The 14,935-nt window shown below is 49.7% G+C and overlaps 5 protein-coding genes across 5 annotated transcripts; 2 read left to right on the top strand and 3 right to left on the bottom strand.

Annotated features, from left to right (window-relative positions):
* Positions 1-137: 137 nt before the first annotated feature.
* On the top strand, positions 138-2,996 carry N7506_008280 (VIT and vWA domain-containing protein; the record flags this gene model as incomplete). Its single annotated transcript, XM_056957573.1, has 1 exon — positions 138-2,996. The coding sequence occupies one exon, from the start codon at positions 138-140 to the stop codon at positions 2,994-2,996; it is 2,859 nt and encodes a 952-aa protein (XP_056806963.1).
* A 374-nt stretch (positions 2,997-3,370) lies between these two features.
* Positions 3,371-4,831, bottom strand: N7506_008279 (2,3-butanediol dehydrogenase; the record flags this gene model as incomplete). The annotated part of the gene is made up of 6 exons (XM_056957572.1): positions 3,371-3,516; positions 3,614-4,105; positions 4,175-4,261; positions 4,323-4,571; positions 4,629-4,662; positions 4,748-4,831. The coding sequence occupies 6 exons, from the start codon at positions 4,829-4,831 to the stop codon at positions 3,371-3,373; spliced, it is 1,092 nt and encodes a 363-aa protein (XP_056806962.1).
* Positions 4,832-6,589: 1,758 nt separating this feature from the next.
* Positions 6,590-8,228, bottom strand: N7506_008278 (uncharacterized protein; the record flags this gene model as incomplete). Its single annotated transcript, XM_056957571.1, has 5 exons — positions 6,590-7,000; positions 7,067-7,461; positions 7,514-7,705; positions 7,757-8,018; positions 8,070-8,228. The coding sequence occupies 5 exons, from the start codon at positions 8,226-8,228 to the stop codon at positions 6,590-6,592; spliced, it is 1,419 nt and encodes a 472-aa protein (XP_056806961.1).
* An 812-nt stretch (positions 8,229-9,040) lies between these two features.
* On the bottom strand, positions 9,041-10,765 carry N7506_008277 (UPF0183 domain protein; the record flags this gene model as incomplete). Its single annotated transcript, XM_056957570.1, has 3 exons — positions 9,041-9,094; positions 9,228-10,651; positions 10,702-10,765. The coding sequence occupies 3 exons, from the start codon at positions 10,763-10,765 to the stop codon at positions 9,041-9,043; spliced, it is 1,542 nt and encodes a 513-aa protein (XP_056806960.1).
* Positions 10,766-11,076: 311 nt separating this feature from the next.
* On the top strand, positions 11,077-14,743 carry N7506_008276 (putative kinesin family protein (BimC); the record flags this gene model as incomplete). The annotated part of the gene is made up of 3 exons (XM_056957569.1): positions 11,077-11,544; positions 11,595-13,742; positions 13,793-14,743. The coding sequence occupies 3 exons, from the start codon at positions 11,077-11,079 to the stop codon at positions 14,741-14,743; spliced, it is 3,567 nt and encodes a 1,188-aa protein (XP_056806959.1).
* Positions 14,744-14,935: the final 192 nt, after the last annotated feature.

Below are 14,935 nucleotides of genomic sequence, written 5' to 3'. Positions count from 1 at the left end.
TCGTATCACAGCGTGCCTAGCGTGTACTGGCCCCGCATCGAATTCCCTAGCGCGTTTGAGTCACCTTTACAGCCTCCTCCCTATAAGTATTGTTGCTGGCTGCATGATGGCTCTCCCTCCTACAACTATTTGCCAATATGCCACACGGGTGTTTTTACCACTTGGCCGCAAATGATGGGTCTGCACCAGAGTATTTACCTCAGGTCGAACTGGACGCGCACGCGACTATTCTCGCGACCAACTCGCGGACCATCGTGACTCAGACGTTCGTGAACCCTTCGTCCACAGAGGCTGTTTCCGAAGTCTTCTATTCTTTCCCGCTGTATGAAAGCTCCAGTGTCGTCGGCTTCACTTGTCGCATTGCCGATACTGTAATCAAGGGAAGAGTCGAGCCCAAAGCGAAAGCGACCGAGGTTTACGAGGAGGCCAAGTCCAAGGGCATCTCTGCCGCTATTCTCAATCGCTCGGTTGATGCTGCCGATGTGTTTAGCACCCGTATAGGGAATATCCCCGCAGCGGGAACTGTTGTTATTGAGATCACGCTGATCGCAGAGTTGACCCAGGACGCGCAAACTGATGGGATTCGATACACGATTCCTTCTACCATTGGACATCGCTACGGAACTAGAAATGCTAACTCAGATCCGCCCCCAGGGGCCCTGACAAAGACAGCGATCAAGATAGATTTTGTGATGGAGAAGGGCTCGAATATTCGCAGCGTACGGTCCCCAAGCCACCCAATTCAGGTGGACTTAGGACGAGTATCGGATATGCCACATTCAGCATTCGAATCTCATCTTGCCTCGATCAAACTCCATCAAAATGCAGTCATTGCAGAGGACTTCGTCATCACTGTCAACGCAGATAAACAAGACCTCCCCTTCGCGCTCCTAGAAACACATCCCGATCTTCCAGATCAAAAGGCTTTAATGGTCTCTTTGGTACCAAAATTTAATCTCCCCTTGGAATCCTCTGAGATCGTGTTTGTCATTGATCGCAGTGGAAGCATGGAAGACAAAATCCCAACCCTGCGATCGGCGCTCGAACTGTTCCTCAAATCCCTTCCATTGGGTGTTCCTTTCAACATAGTATCATTTGGCTGTTCTCACCAAAGCTTGTGGCCGCGAAGCAAAATGAGCACCCCGGAAAGCCTGACACAGGCTCTTCAATACACGAAACGCGTAAAAGCCGATATGGGAGGAACCGAGATTCTGGTGGGCCTCGAGGCAGCCGTCGGGAACCGCTACCAAGACAAGACTCTTGAAGTGTTGCTCCTTACGGACGGTGGGGCTTGGAATCAATATGCAATCTTTGAGTTTGTCAAAAAGGCGAACCAGAATGATTCCACACGATTCTTCACCCTTGGTATCGGAAACGATGCATCCCATGCCCTCGTCAATGGTGTTTCCAGGGCAGGTAAGGGATTCTCCCAAGCAGTTCTCAACAATGAGGATTTGAACAAGACAGTTGTTCGAATGCTCAAGGGCGCCATGATGCCACGGCTACATGACACCAGGCTGGATGTGAAAATTCCTGAGCTTGAGGAAGACTTCGTGCACATTGAAATGCCGAGCAACCATCAGAAGCCTGCGGAAACACAGAAGCCAATGTCTCTCATTAGCCAAGACAGTGAAACTGAACCAACACCCGGAGACTTGCGTGAAGCACTTCCTGCACTGACCGTACCGAGTATTCTTCAAGCCCCCGCAAATCTTCCGGCTCTCTTCCCATTCATTCGCTCTAACATATACCTTCTTCTCTCGCATGCGTCCGCAGAATTTCCAGAGACAATTACACTCCGTGCAGACAGCAAGCACGGTCCACTTGAGCTGGAAATTCCTGTTCAAGATGTCGGTAAAGGACAGACGATCCATCAGCTTGCGGCCAAGAAGGTTGTTACTGAGCTCGAAGAGTCCCAAGGCTGGATTAATTCAGCAAGGGATATCCAAGGCAAGTTGATCACAAGTAAATGGGAGAGCCGTGTTGCCGAGCTAAACCAGAGAGAATGCGAGCGACTTGGTCTGAGGTTCCAGGTCGCAGGAAAACACTGTTCATTCGTCGCAGTGGATGACGAACCCCCGGTTGAGGCCGACCATTACTCAGAAGATTCTCCGGTATGCAAATATGCTGATATTTGGAAATTTGAAACCGTTCAAGTTGACCGCAGAATGCTGATTATCGATGACCAGATGCCTGTGCAGATGAAAAGAAAAAAGGCCAAGAGATCAGCCAAGTTCAGCGCAAAAAGGCTAGCAATGACCACCTCACCGTGTGATATACCAGACTCTCCGCCACATGAAGACATTGGTTATAGCCTGTTCGAGAGCTATTCGCCTAAAAGCCCGCAATATGCCCCAACAAGCCCGGGTTTCTCTCCTGCGAGTCCACATCACACCCCTACAAGTCCAAGTTTCTCTCCTACCGGTCCGTCGCCATATGACCCCACGAGCCAGTCTGGCCCACACAGCCTGCATTACCCTCAGAGCCCGCAGTTTGCCCCCACTAGTCCGGGTTACTCCCCTGCGAGCCCCAGTTGGTCACCTCCAGCTCCCCCAGTCTTTTCCAATGGCGAAGAAGATGACGAGGAAGACACCCACTATGGCAATGAAGCAGACATCGCGTCAAACATGCCACCATTGAACAAACTCATCAGCCTGCAGTCCTTTACAGGCTACTGGGAAATGAGTGACGTGCTTTTCCAGACCATGGGCTTGAATCCGACCATCTTCCGCGCTAATGTCAAAGATCAACACGAGACCTCAAAGGCCGCTGAGACGGACCCAGTGACTGGGCTTCAAGATTGGTGGAACATACTTGCCACTTCCATTGTGTGCCTGTTCCTGGAGATGAGAGAGTCCAAATCAAGGGATGTTTGGGAGCTGATGAAGATCAAAGCAGAGAACTGGGTGCAAGCCCAACTGAATGCGCTCTGCTCTGTGGATCGGAAAGCTGTGACAGCGCTCATTGACGGACTGCCTAAGTTTGAAGTATCCTAGTGGCTTCTCTATTCCCCCACCTCTATCGCCCTTTTGGTTTCCTTTCTTATCAGAGAACGGCTGATGTTTGACTCAATACTTGGCTATCGAAATTGTGATGTTGATAAATTCTCATAGTCTCAAAAGTTTGTGTTTGACTAAGTGTCACGAAATCGTTGACCAGAAATAAAAATATGGTTAACCGTAGTAGATGTGCATGGTATCTTGGACAACCCTATAGGTCGCTATCTTGCAATCAACATGATTCACACAAAGCCTCTGACATTCATCTGACCAAGAGATCTCCATGCAAATCATATAGGCAGGCAAGCTTGGAATACAGGCTCAATACCCCCTCCGCAAGTGAGAGATGAGTTCCATTCCACATGTCGGTATCATACATCAGACGGTGGGATGTCTCCTACTTCCACCAAAATCTTGACATGCAGGTCTCTCTCCTCAATGAGAGCTTTGAATCCCTTTTCCGCCACTTGGTCCATTCTGATCTTGCTGGTCACCATTGAGCCCGGTTGGATTTTCCCTTGAAACATGAGTGAGGACGTTAGCCGAACATTCCAAATCCACGTTGAGATCATGCCTCTGCCAAAGGCAATGTGGGCCGAGTGTGTCGGACATACCCGAGTCAATTGCTTTGATGACAGCTTCAAAATCTTTCCTTTCGTATACGACAGCCCCGACAAGGTGTTTCTCGTGTAGCATTACATCGAATATGTCAAAGCTTGCTCTTTGCATCCATTGAGACACAATGACCGTTGTTCCGCCGGACCGCGTAGCTGCGACAGCTGAATCAAACCCGGCCTGTACTCCACTGCATTCAAAGGCGATAGAAGCACCGCCGTCAATTGTAAGTCCACGAACGTGTGAAACAAGGTCTGCTTGAATCGGATCCAGCACCAGAGTAGCACCAAAGTACGCTGCAGATTCTCTGCGCTTTGAGGATACGTCCGCTGCAACTATAGTCTCCACTCCTTGGGCTTTCAAACCCTGCACGATCGCAAGGCCGATGGGACCCACCCCAACTACCAGTGCTATCAACTTCCCTTGATCCATTTTCTGGATAGGACTTTGGCTGATTGCGTGCCACGCAACTGCGAGAGGCTCCACCAAGGCTAGATTGCGATCTATTAGTTACTCCATAAGATCCTGAAAAGAGCGTGTGTCACTCAAGCATAACTAACCACCGATTTCGAGTGGAATGGAGTCAGGCAACAGGACAACGTGCTCTTTCCTCACGACTAAATGGTCGGATAGGCCACCAGCACTGCCTGAAGAGAGATCTCGATCAGCTCGTACTCGGCGGCCTCATAAGCACCGATGCACGCTTACCACTGAAGCCAATAAAGCCTAGCTTCTCGCACTGGTGAAGTTTTCCAGATTGACATCTTACACAAGTTCCATCGTAGAGATTCGGCATGACAGTAACCCTGTCGCCAACTTTGAACCCGGATACCATGCTTCCAACCTCCTCGATAGTTCCACTGAGCTCATGGCCTAAAGTAGTCGGGAGTTTTTCACCAGTCAGTGGGTGTGGAGTGACTGGTACGGCGCAAGGCCCGGACAGGTACTCGTGGAGATCTACATCGTCAGAATGGCGACGGCTTGTTCTTTTCACCTAGATCGAGAGCCACCTACCACTCCCACATATTCCTACAAAGGCTGGCCGAATCTTTGAAAGGATAGAGCAATTAGCGTTTGATGGGGCTTTCTACCCAGGCAGAACTCTCGGGTGGAAGTCCAGCGTTTTGTCTCACCTTGACCTGGTCAACCCCGCATACAGGTTCCTCGATCTCGTCAAGACGAATATCTCGCGCTCCATGGAATCGAACCGCACGCATTATGTCAGTGATGTTAAAGGCAAAACCTAGCTATTTCTTTGGTGTAGATGTATGAGATTTCGGACGCACCAAGGAACCCCTCTTTGTTCAAGTTTGGCGCCCAAGTGATTGCCTGGACACTATTGACATGAGGAGTTGTAGTTGGTAACTACCGCGGGCCTCGGCATATATCGCTGTGCAGGATATATCAAGCTACGTTTTGCTGTGTTGGACGTCATGTTTGAATTAAGTAGTCACCTCAAGGTTGTAGTGCTGTCAAAGATCGTAACAGTATCAGTATATTAACGTTGTAGATCTCGTTGACTCTACACATTATGATTTTGTGTACATAAACGGCCTAGAGCAATCAGCATGTCATTTTATGCTTAGTCGGCTGAGTCTTTTGCCGTCCAAGCCAATAACTAGACATGATCAAAGACAGTGACCAATTGGTACTTAAGCCAACCTAAAGCACGGCATTGCTTCAAACACAATTCAAGCAAGTCATCTGACCAATCAATCATTTTATTGTGTCAACGAGGGCTGATAAAATAATTGTGGGCTTGAGGCAGTCAACTTATGCAGCGTTTGTTACAATTGTGATCTGTCACATTGCTCAACTTAGGTCGCAGCCTTCAAGAGCAACTGAAACGACGAGAACAGAAGCAATAATAATCCCCGCAAATTCCCCCATTATACCTGCATATATTAAATACTCCGACTAGAAGAAATAGTAGATAAAAGGAGGAAGAACAGGGACAAGAGGAACCATCTTTAACCCCAGGGTTGTGACAGTCTTCCTGCATATTCTCGGCACGAAGCCACTGTGGTCCGATGCGACGTCATTGCCGGGATCTACAATAGGCTAAGAACAGGTGTCTTCAGTGCTTTCGGGGCGTTTTCGGCTTCCACTTTGGGTATTCCCATCCCCGTCAACCCCTTACAGAGAGATCCCGAGTACCCCGTCTCTCTCGTCGGGTTCCCTCCCGCTGAGGGGAATGTGGGGGGTTAACAGGGGGAAGTTTGGGTTTCCATTTATGTTGAGAAACCCCAATCCGACGCATTGACAATATTATCCAGAGCGGGTCTATTCCCGGGGGAATTCAATCAACAGAACGCAAGGGTGCCCAGGTGGATAGTTAAGTGAGTATAAAATTATGTTTCCCGGCCGATCCCCGGGAAAGTTTCTACACTTCGGTCCAGTTGCCCAGGTGTCTTTTATGGTCTTTCTGTTTCCAAGGTTCCAAGATGAGATGTTGACCCATTAAATCCTTCCATCTGCCCACTCTCATGAGTTCAGTATCCATGGATGTTCGCGGGTAGATGGGGAAACTGGGTCTCGGCTGTTTGCCGACCCCATACCAAACCATGCTTGTCAACTCCATCCTGGGGGTTCCATGTCTGCAGATGCCCCCGTCGGGCTCTGCGACAGAATTGGCTTGACCGTCTCCATGTTGGTGGAACTTCCAGGATCCTTGTGCGCGATCCTTGCCCCTTTTGAGAGGTCAGTCTTACACCTCCTTTTCCTCCACCTGCTTCAGGCTAAAATAACATGCTAGCCTGTGGATCCGAAATTTCCCTTTCTTTGTTATGATCATAGCAGACATCGGCATCAATTCACTCGCTTTGTTTTACTGATTTAGGTAATTTTTGCACAACGCTTTCTGATATGGACATGACAGAATTCAAACGCACGAAATTCATGTCTATTGAATAGTATTTTCATTCTATATGACACTTGAGGTCTGATACCTCTAAGAGATCCCACAGATGTAACTCTCAAGTTGAGTTTGAGTTGTCTGCACAGGTGAAGGGGGCCGAGTTCCCAGAGGTCTCTATGATGCCGACGACGGTTCCATATGTACCCGCAACGGTGACAAACGATCCAAAGACTACCATAAAGATACTGAGACATACCATCGGCAGCCAAGATTTCGAGTGCCCTCGCCCCGTAGACCAGTGGTCGTACAGCCACATACAACCATACGGCTGGAGACAAAGGATTGTTCCAAGTAGGGCTCCAATCAAAGAGACCAGGGCATCGAATGCGGGGATAGTGCTGGCAATGATGTACGCTATTACAGTAATGCCGAAGGTGCAGCCGAGCCAACAGGCCCAGTGTGTGAAAGTATTGGTGTTCAGATGGCGAGAGCCGCGAAGGATGTGAACGAATATGTACTTTGCCGGGATCTAGTTCCTGTGTTAGCAGACGGTCTTGAGAGTTCCAAGACCCGTCTCTTTGTTGACAGAGCTTACATGGGTGACTATAGTTGTGCTAACAACCAAGCCGGGTAACGCGAGTCCGTATGAAATTTGTTTCACCAGTCCACCGGCGGATCCGAGGGCTGGTGAAGATACATACGAGCCGCAGTAGTAGTATATAATACAAGCCACAATCAAATAGACGGAAGTCACAGTCGCTTGGCACATAAGTAGGGCTGGAGTGAATTGGCGAGGGTTCCGCATCTCCGATACAATGGAGAAGAATCCGGGAGTGCCCGAGAAGGCAAAGATCAGATTCGACACTGCGGTAATACCCTCAACGAACGAGGGATTACCCACAATCTTGAAATCCGAGGTCCAGGGCCCATCGGTCCTGGGTGCGGCAGAGGGGCGGTCTTGGAGACTGACAGCAATCGTAACGACCATCACTAAGTGGGGTCAGTATCTACCGTTTCTCCCCACTCTCCACTTTGGACTCACCGGAAATGATCACAGAAGGCAGTCCGATCCATGCAAGCCAGGTAACACGGCCGAGGGTCCGTATACTAGCGGTCGCTAAACCGAGGATAGCTGCGATGACGGCAAAGATGGCGGTGCACAAGCCATGTGTTGATACTGAATTCAAGCCAATTGAGATTCCGAGAATACCTGACGCGCTCACAAAGATATAGTCTTTACTGTCAGTAAAAGGTAGACTTGGTGAGAAGGGACCTGGAAACATACATAGACAGAACACCACGGACAGAATCCACCGGCCAATGCGGCCAAACATCAAGGTTGCTGCATCATCAATTCCATAGACCTCTCGGTGGTTGAGCTTGAAGCGACCAATTATATAGCCAGACCAGGTGGTGATCGCGGCGATACCGACCAAGACGATGACACCAGGAACCATTCCAAGTGCATTGAAGGCCGTTGGGATTGAGAGAATCCCCAATCCGATCTGACTCTTCATCATCAGAATCACTGTTCCCAGGAAACCGACCTAAGGCAAAGTCAGCTTGGGTTGAGAGTGTAGATTTGACTCTATATGCACATTGCGATAATTAGGACCGTCTTCAGTGATCTCGCCGAATACAACATCATGATGTGCGGTTTGGGCAGTTTGTGTGGGCTTGATCGCGAGATCATCGTCTATAAGATCATCATCCAGATGCTCCTTTTTGGGCTCGGGGGACTCATGGATAGCACTCATGCTGAAGAATTGTGCAGATGAGAACCAGGGGGTTTCGATTGAGGAAGGAACCTTTTATATCCACGATATCCACCCAATGACCCATTGGCGTATGGATAATTTCTCATAGCGTTGCCTATCTTCGTAAAAAGATAAGCAGGTTTGCTTTTGCGTTCTTTTTTTTTTTTTTTTCGAGTTTTCTGGTTTTTCTTTTTTGTGCCTTTTGTTTCGCGCCAACGCCCCGTGCGGCCCCGCAAGTCCCCCCGCATCCCCCGCATCCGCGCACGATGCTCCGGGGGACTGCTCGGGAGGTTCACCGGGGGAGAGAGATATACATCTTGCATTTTCGCAATGCGTCATCTTGCTGTTCCAAATTCGCTGATCTTCCAGAAAATGACTGGGTGAATCCTTTTCCACACCGACGCTCGCCACAATGGCATGTACAGGTGTTGCGCTATTGTATTAAGATATCGGAAGGGGCGCCGATTGCCGTCTTTGCTTGTTCTGAAGCAGCTCTGAAATCAAAGATGAAAACATCTCGAAGAAGGAAAAAGGAGAGAAAAAAATGTCAGATTGGGAAGTTGCTCGAGAAGAGTGACCATGCTGTTGATTTAGCATGCCATGAGACACCCTGGGTCTGAACATTGCAGCCCGCTTGGTTCGTCTGCGCATCTGCCAAGGACCGGTCCGCAATCCGATAGTGGTATTTCCATGATTGATGACGACCAAGCTTTGTGGAATGGGTATCAGAAGCTAGTTTCGAAGTTGTGGAGTGTGAGAGGGACTTGACTGCCACCGCAAAGGTCCATTTCGCGCTCCTTCACAGGATATACCTAGGTATCCACCTGGGAAGTGAGGTCATCTGCGAAGATTCCCGTTGCCCTAAACTACTCGATTGCAGTAGATTGCAATTGTCATGATTCATAATGTATTCAAGGGTGGGTAACAACAAAATCGAAAAAAAGGAATGAAATGAAAACGCCAATCCCAGTCAGTTCAATACACGGTTAAACAACTCACGGCGCCGTTCTTCAACACCTCGAATAGTAAGCCCGGGAACCCGAACATCTCGGTATTTCCCAATCCTCCATCCTGACCGTCGCCGCTGGCCCGGTGACCTTTGGAGGTAGTTTCCTCCCATCCGCCAAGGAACTCGACGCTGCTTTCGGGGCTGTCCCCCCAGCCGCGGTTCAGTACCATCGGTCGCTGCAAAGCACGCTCCTCGGCGGGGTTGGCGTAGTATCCTCTCCAGGCAGTCCGTAGCTGCTCAGAGATCTCGTTGTAAGGAGACTCGGAGGTCAGGCAGTTGTTGTCATCCAGGGGAATTATCCACCGAGTTCTGCGGTGGCGGTTAAATGGGTAAGAACCTGGAACATTTCCATGAAGGATAATTTTGGTTACTGTCAACTGGGAGGATGGGGGCTGGACCGAAGGGTCAGGAACGCCAGAAGCCGGGAATGCGGGCCCAGGTGTGGTTGGGTGGGAGATGAAGGCATCGAAGCCATGGTGGAAATAATTCAAGAAACATTCTGCGGGTAGTGAGGTAGGGTCACCGATATTGAAAGAAGCCATTTCATCGTCAGAATCATCAGTCACACTGTTGTTAGATGAGTGGTCACCATCTTGTATACTGCCTGGAGAAGGGCTCAGGTGTATGTCATTCCCGCCGGTTGCGCGATGGATCGAGATTCGACGGTCATTCTTACGATATATGGCATCGGGTGGCCCGAAATCTGCAATCAAATCCTGAAAACTTGTTTCCCCCAGTTTGATGCACACCGAAGATCCTGCCCTGCGTATCACCCCGAGCTTGCCTGCACCGAGGACCTGCCACTCTTCGATTTCATCGGCAAGGGACTCTCGAGACTTGCCTATCAGAGCTGATGAGCGTGGGTACTGGGGTTGCTGTGTAAAAAGCTTATCGCGAATCTCTGGCCACGATGAGCCTTGAAAGATAGACATGGCCGTGGCCGGCAGAGCAGCCGAGGAAGACAGCAGCGCTACGAAGTCACACTGGTCGGACCAGGCTGAGTGCTGGAGGGGGAAGGAAAACGCGATCCCAGGATACGAGAGCACGTATGTGCCATATGGAGACTTGTCTGCCGGCGGTACATATTCTCCTGGGTATGAGGGACCAAACAGGCGATTATAGACGTGCCGGAAGCTCGGGCCTGGTGAAGACACGGGTTGTTCTGATGACTTTACTCCCTTGACCACATCTTGACTCTTGTAAACCAGATTTATCCGAGAAAAGTCAAGCACTTCGATCAAACGCAGCCTCTGATCAGGGCCGTCGAACCGAAGACGCAAGCCGTTCGAGGGGAGCTGAAGTATCACGGGTTTCCGAAGAGGATCTGTGGGGGAATATGCAAGGTCGATAGCTGGATATGTTTGTGGATAAGATTTCACTCGAGTAAGCACATTATGAAGTGAGGCCCCCAAGGCTGTCGCAAAATTAGCTTGAGCTGCATGATGTCAAGTCACTGATACGTACTGATAAACCCCAGTCCTTTGCTGGGGAAGATATGAGCCTGTGTTGATGTTGTAGGAGTGGTCATTTCGCTTTGAATGGTGTTATTGCTATGAGCTAGTGGAGTTCCATGCGATCAGAAATCTTTGAAAGCAAAAGCAAGTGAACAGGGGGAGTTGAAGCTCATGAGGGGACGCACCCGTGGACAGCGATAAGACGCAGGTCATGTGGGGCCCATGCAAATCATGCAAACTGATGATTATGTCATCTTGTTTGTTTACTCGTGGGCCTATTTTGAGATCAAGACCCCGGGGACATGCACCACTCCAAAGAAATTAACCAAGTGTCGCGCTGTCTTCGGAAATAATACCATCAGACTGCAATTGAAAACTCTTCACCATGCCTGGCCCAGCAAGGCCTCCCTCTACCCTTCCTGCCACGAGGAGGTCGGGTTTGCGACAGCCAGTTCGACGGGCGGGCTCAGCGGTCCCAGAGCGCCATGCGTCGCCAGCGATATCTACGCCCTCTGTGCGATCATCTACCATGAGCTCAGCGCGCGCGCCACCAAGAAGCCCAGAGAAGCTAAACCCTGCGACGAAACGAAAAGAGAAGGACTACGAGCGAGGCGTCAACGAAGACACAAGCATTCACGTGGTGGTCCGCTGTCGTGGGCGCAGTGATCGCGAGATCAAGGATAACAATGGCGTTGTCCTGTCAACCCCAGAAGGTGTGAAGGGCAAGACTCTCGATCTGTCGATGGGTCCAAACGCGGTTTCAAACAAAACGTACGCTTTCGATAAAGTTTTCTCTCCAGCGGCCGATCAAACCACCGTGTTTGATGATGTGGTGACACCCACTCTAGACGAGGTGAGATGAACAAGAGTCATTGCGCCTAGATAGCTACTAACTCTCGGCAGATGCTAGCAGGTTACAATTGTACGATTTTCGCATACGGACAGACCGGAACTGGAAAGACCTACACCATGTCAGGAGACATGAATGATACACTAGGCATATTATCTGATGATGCGGGAATCATTCCGCGCACACTTTACTCCCTGTTTCAAAAACTAGAGGGTACCGAAAGTACAGTGAAGTGCTCATTCATTGAACTTTATAACGAGGAACTGCGCGATCTACTGTCTTACGATGACAGCACGAAACTGAAAATTTTCGAGAACGAAAAGAAAGGAGGGCACAGCGTGATGGTCCAAGGCATGGAAGAGACTTATATTGACTCTGCTTCCACGGGTATCCGACTATTGCAAACCGGCAGTCACAAGCGTCAAGTTGCTGCGACAAAATGCAACGACTTGAGTTCTCGAAGTCACACAGTTTTCACGATCACCGTCCTCACTAAACGTACGACTGAGTCTGGTGAGGACAACATCAGCACGGGAAAGTTGAACCTGGTTGATTTGGCTGGTAGTGAGAACATCGGGAGAAGCGGTGCTGAGAACAAGCGCGCGGCAGAAGCTGGTCTTATCAACAAGAGTCTGCTCACTCTTGGGAGGGTTATCAATGCGCTGGTGGACAAAAGCTCGCACATTCCCTACCGAGAGTCAAAGCTCACGAGACTGCTCCAAGATTCACTAGGAGGCCAAACAAAAACTTGCATTATCGCCACAGTCTCCCCCGCGCGGAACAACCTTGAAGAGACTATTTCTACCCTTGACTATGCCTTCCGAGCAAAGAACATCCGCAATAAACCACAAATCAACTCAACCATATCCAAGAACAAGCTTCTTCGTGATATCGGAATGGAAATTCAAAAACTCAAGAGTGAGCTCATCGCCACACGGCATCGCAATGGTGTATACATGACACCCGACGCCCACGAAGAGATGACTATGGAAATTGAGTCACGACGTATAGTTAACGAAGAGCAACGTGCCAAGATCGAGTCTATGGAATCGAGTCTCAAACACAAAGTGTCTGAACTACTTTCTATCACTGGAAACTTCAATTCACTGAAGCATGACAATGAGGAGACACAGTCTAAGCTGAACGACACAAAAGAGGTTCTTAACGAGACTGAAAAGTTCTGGAAAGAAACTCAGGACAAGCTGGACGAGGAGAAGGCCGTCCGGAAGGCCCACCAAAGCACTGAAAAGCAGCTCCGCCAGATTGGTGCTGGCCTCGTCTCGACACTGAATGGCACCGTCCAAGACGTGAATGGGCTTCATGCAAAATTGGATCGCAAGGATAGCTTGGAAACACACAACCGTCAAACCTGGCAAACTTCGACTGGCGAGGTCTCAGATGTGACACAGCAAATCGATGCTCGAATGGAGGTCTTCCAGAACCAGCATGCCAAATTATTGGAGGATATGTCGGGCAAGATCCATGAATTTGTCGACCACGAGCTGAGCACCGTGAAGTCCACTCGCACAACACTCCGAGATCTGGGTACTTCATTTGACAAGGTGGAAGCAGAAGCCAAGAACAACACATCTACCGCTCATGACGACATGAACCACGTTTTGGAGGAAATCAAAGATCTGCGTGAAGAAGTCAAATCCAAAGTTGGTGAAGGTCTGAATGGCTTGTCCGCCGCTGCGGCTCGAATTTCTAAGGAGGTCATTGGAGAGTTCTCTGAGTTCCACTCTCAACTGCATACCTCATACAGCACGCTCGGTAGAGATTTCAAGTCCATGTTTGACAACATGGCAAAACACCTCGATGAGCAGAAGTCGGAAGTCAACAAATTACGTCTGGAGTTGCAGGCAGCTAACCGCCAGACGGTGGAGGCCAACAGAAAGGCTTCGTCCAATCTCGCTCAGGTCTTGGATGAAGAACAGGCCAGCGCACAAGCAGAACGTGATACTCTCATGTCTCATATTCGAGGACTACTTGATGACTCAACAAAACGACAGAATTACCGCCTCAAAGGCAAATTCGACACCCTTCGCAATGACATCTCGACATCAGGTGACTCGCTTGAGCATGCCACTGCTCAACATGATAGGCATATTGATGAATGGATCTTCAAGGAGGAACAGTTCGCCAAAGACATTGCCGCTTCCAAGGATGAGATCAAGACTCGCATGCAGAACGATTGGGAGGTAAGAATGAACAATACTTTCGGTGAAAAGCCAAATACTGACGACGATAGATATTCGACCAGCGCAACCTGTCGATCCATCGGGCAACCGAGTCTGTGCATCAGGAGACTGTGCGTATAGTGGACGCTCAAATGAGTGACATGGGTACACAGATGGCAGCATTGGATGACTTCGTCGCCAAGGCCCGTTCACAAAACGGTCGTTTCCACGAGTCACACATCGGCAGCCTCGATGTCATGGCAGAAAATGTCCGCGAATCTCGCACGAATGTCTATGGTCAACTAGATGGACTAGCTGGGCGCGTTGAGCAACTCCAAGGTGACGTGGAAACACGCACTGCAAACCTTGCGCAAAGCATGGTACCTCTACACACCGAGGTTCGCAAGCCGCTCACAGCCATGCGCTCCCAGATCCAGTCCCATCCCATGAAGGAGTATGTTTCCACTGGCATCACACCACAGAAGCGTCGCTACGAATATCCCTCCGAATTGCCCCAGACCGAGCCCCACGATGGTCTACGCTCTCGACACCGCACATCCAAGCAGTTCACTGCTCTGCCATTTAGTGAAGAAGATCAACAGGATTCACTCTTGCCTAATTCCCCTCAAATGCCTTCGCCGGCTAAGAAATTTGTTTATAACGATACCCCGGAAGAGGTAGGCCACCCTCTTCCATTCGCTACTACACCCTCCAACACCGGTCTTAGAGAAGTCAACCCAAACGTCGCCAGACCGGCCGTGTCTGATCTCGAAGATATTCCCAACAAAGCCGAAACCCCCACGTTGACATCCGCCGTGGACCTCGATGAGACTCCCGAGAAGGTAGAATCCGAGCAGCCTTCCCGAAAACGCCGTCGCTCCAACTCAGCTATCCCTGCTGAGAGCAAATTACCCAAAACCTTGCTTTCCAAAAAGATGACTGGTGTGATGGAAGGTCGTGAAAATCTCCACCCCTCTGCGGCTGGAGGCCGGAGGTTCAGAAACCGCTCCGATCAAACGTGATCTCTCACTTCTTTTTCCTTTCCTTATTCCTCTACTTGTTTGCTTATTTTGATACCCTATTTCGCTGGGCTTTTCACTCTGGTTCGGAGTTTTTGGCTGAGAGAGCAGTGGTGGGTCATTCATTGTATCTCTTTTGTTTGAGTTTCTTTAAAGGGTCCTTCCTAGGCGTCGTCGGTCTGCTATTGTTCTTAT

Source organism: Penicillium brevicompactum, assembly GCF_028827555.1.
Source record: "Penicillium brevicompactum strain IBT 35665 chromosome Unknown utg000006l_segment0_segment0, whole genome shotgun sequence".
Classification (NCBI taxonomy): domain Eukaryota; kingdom Fungi; phylum Ascomycota; class Eurotiomycetes; order Eurotiales; family Aspergillaceae; genus Penicillium; species Penicillium brevicompactum.
This window is presented reverse-complemented; position numbering and strand designations above follow the sequence as displayed.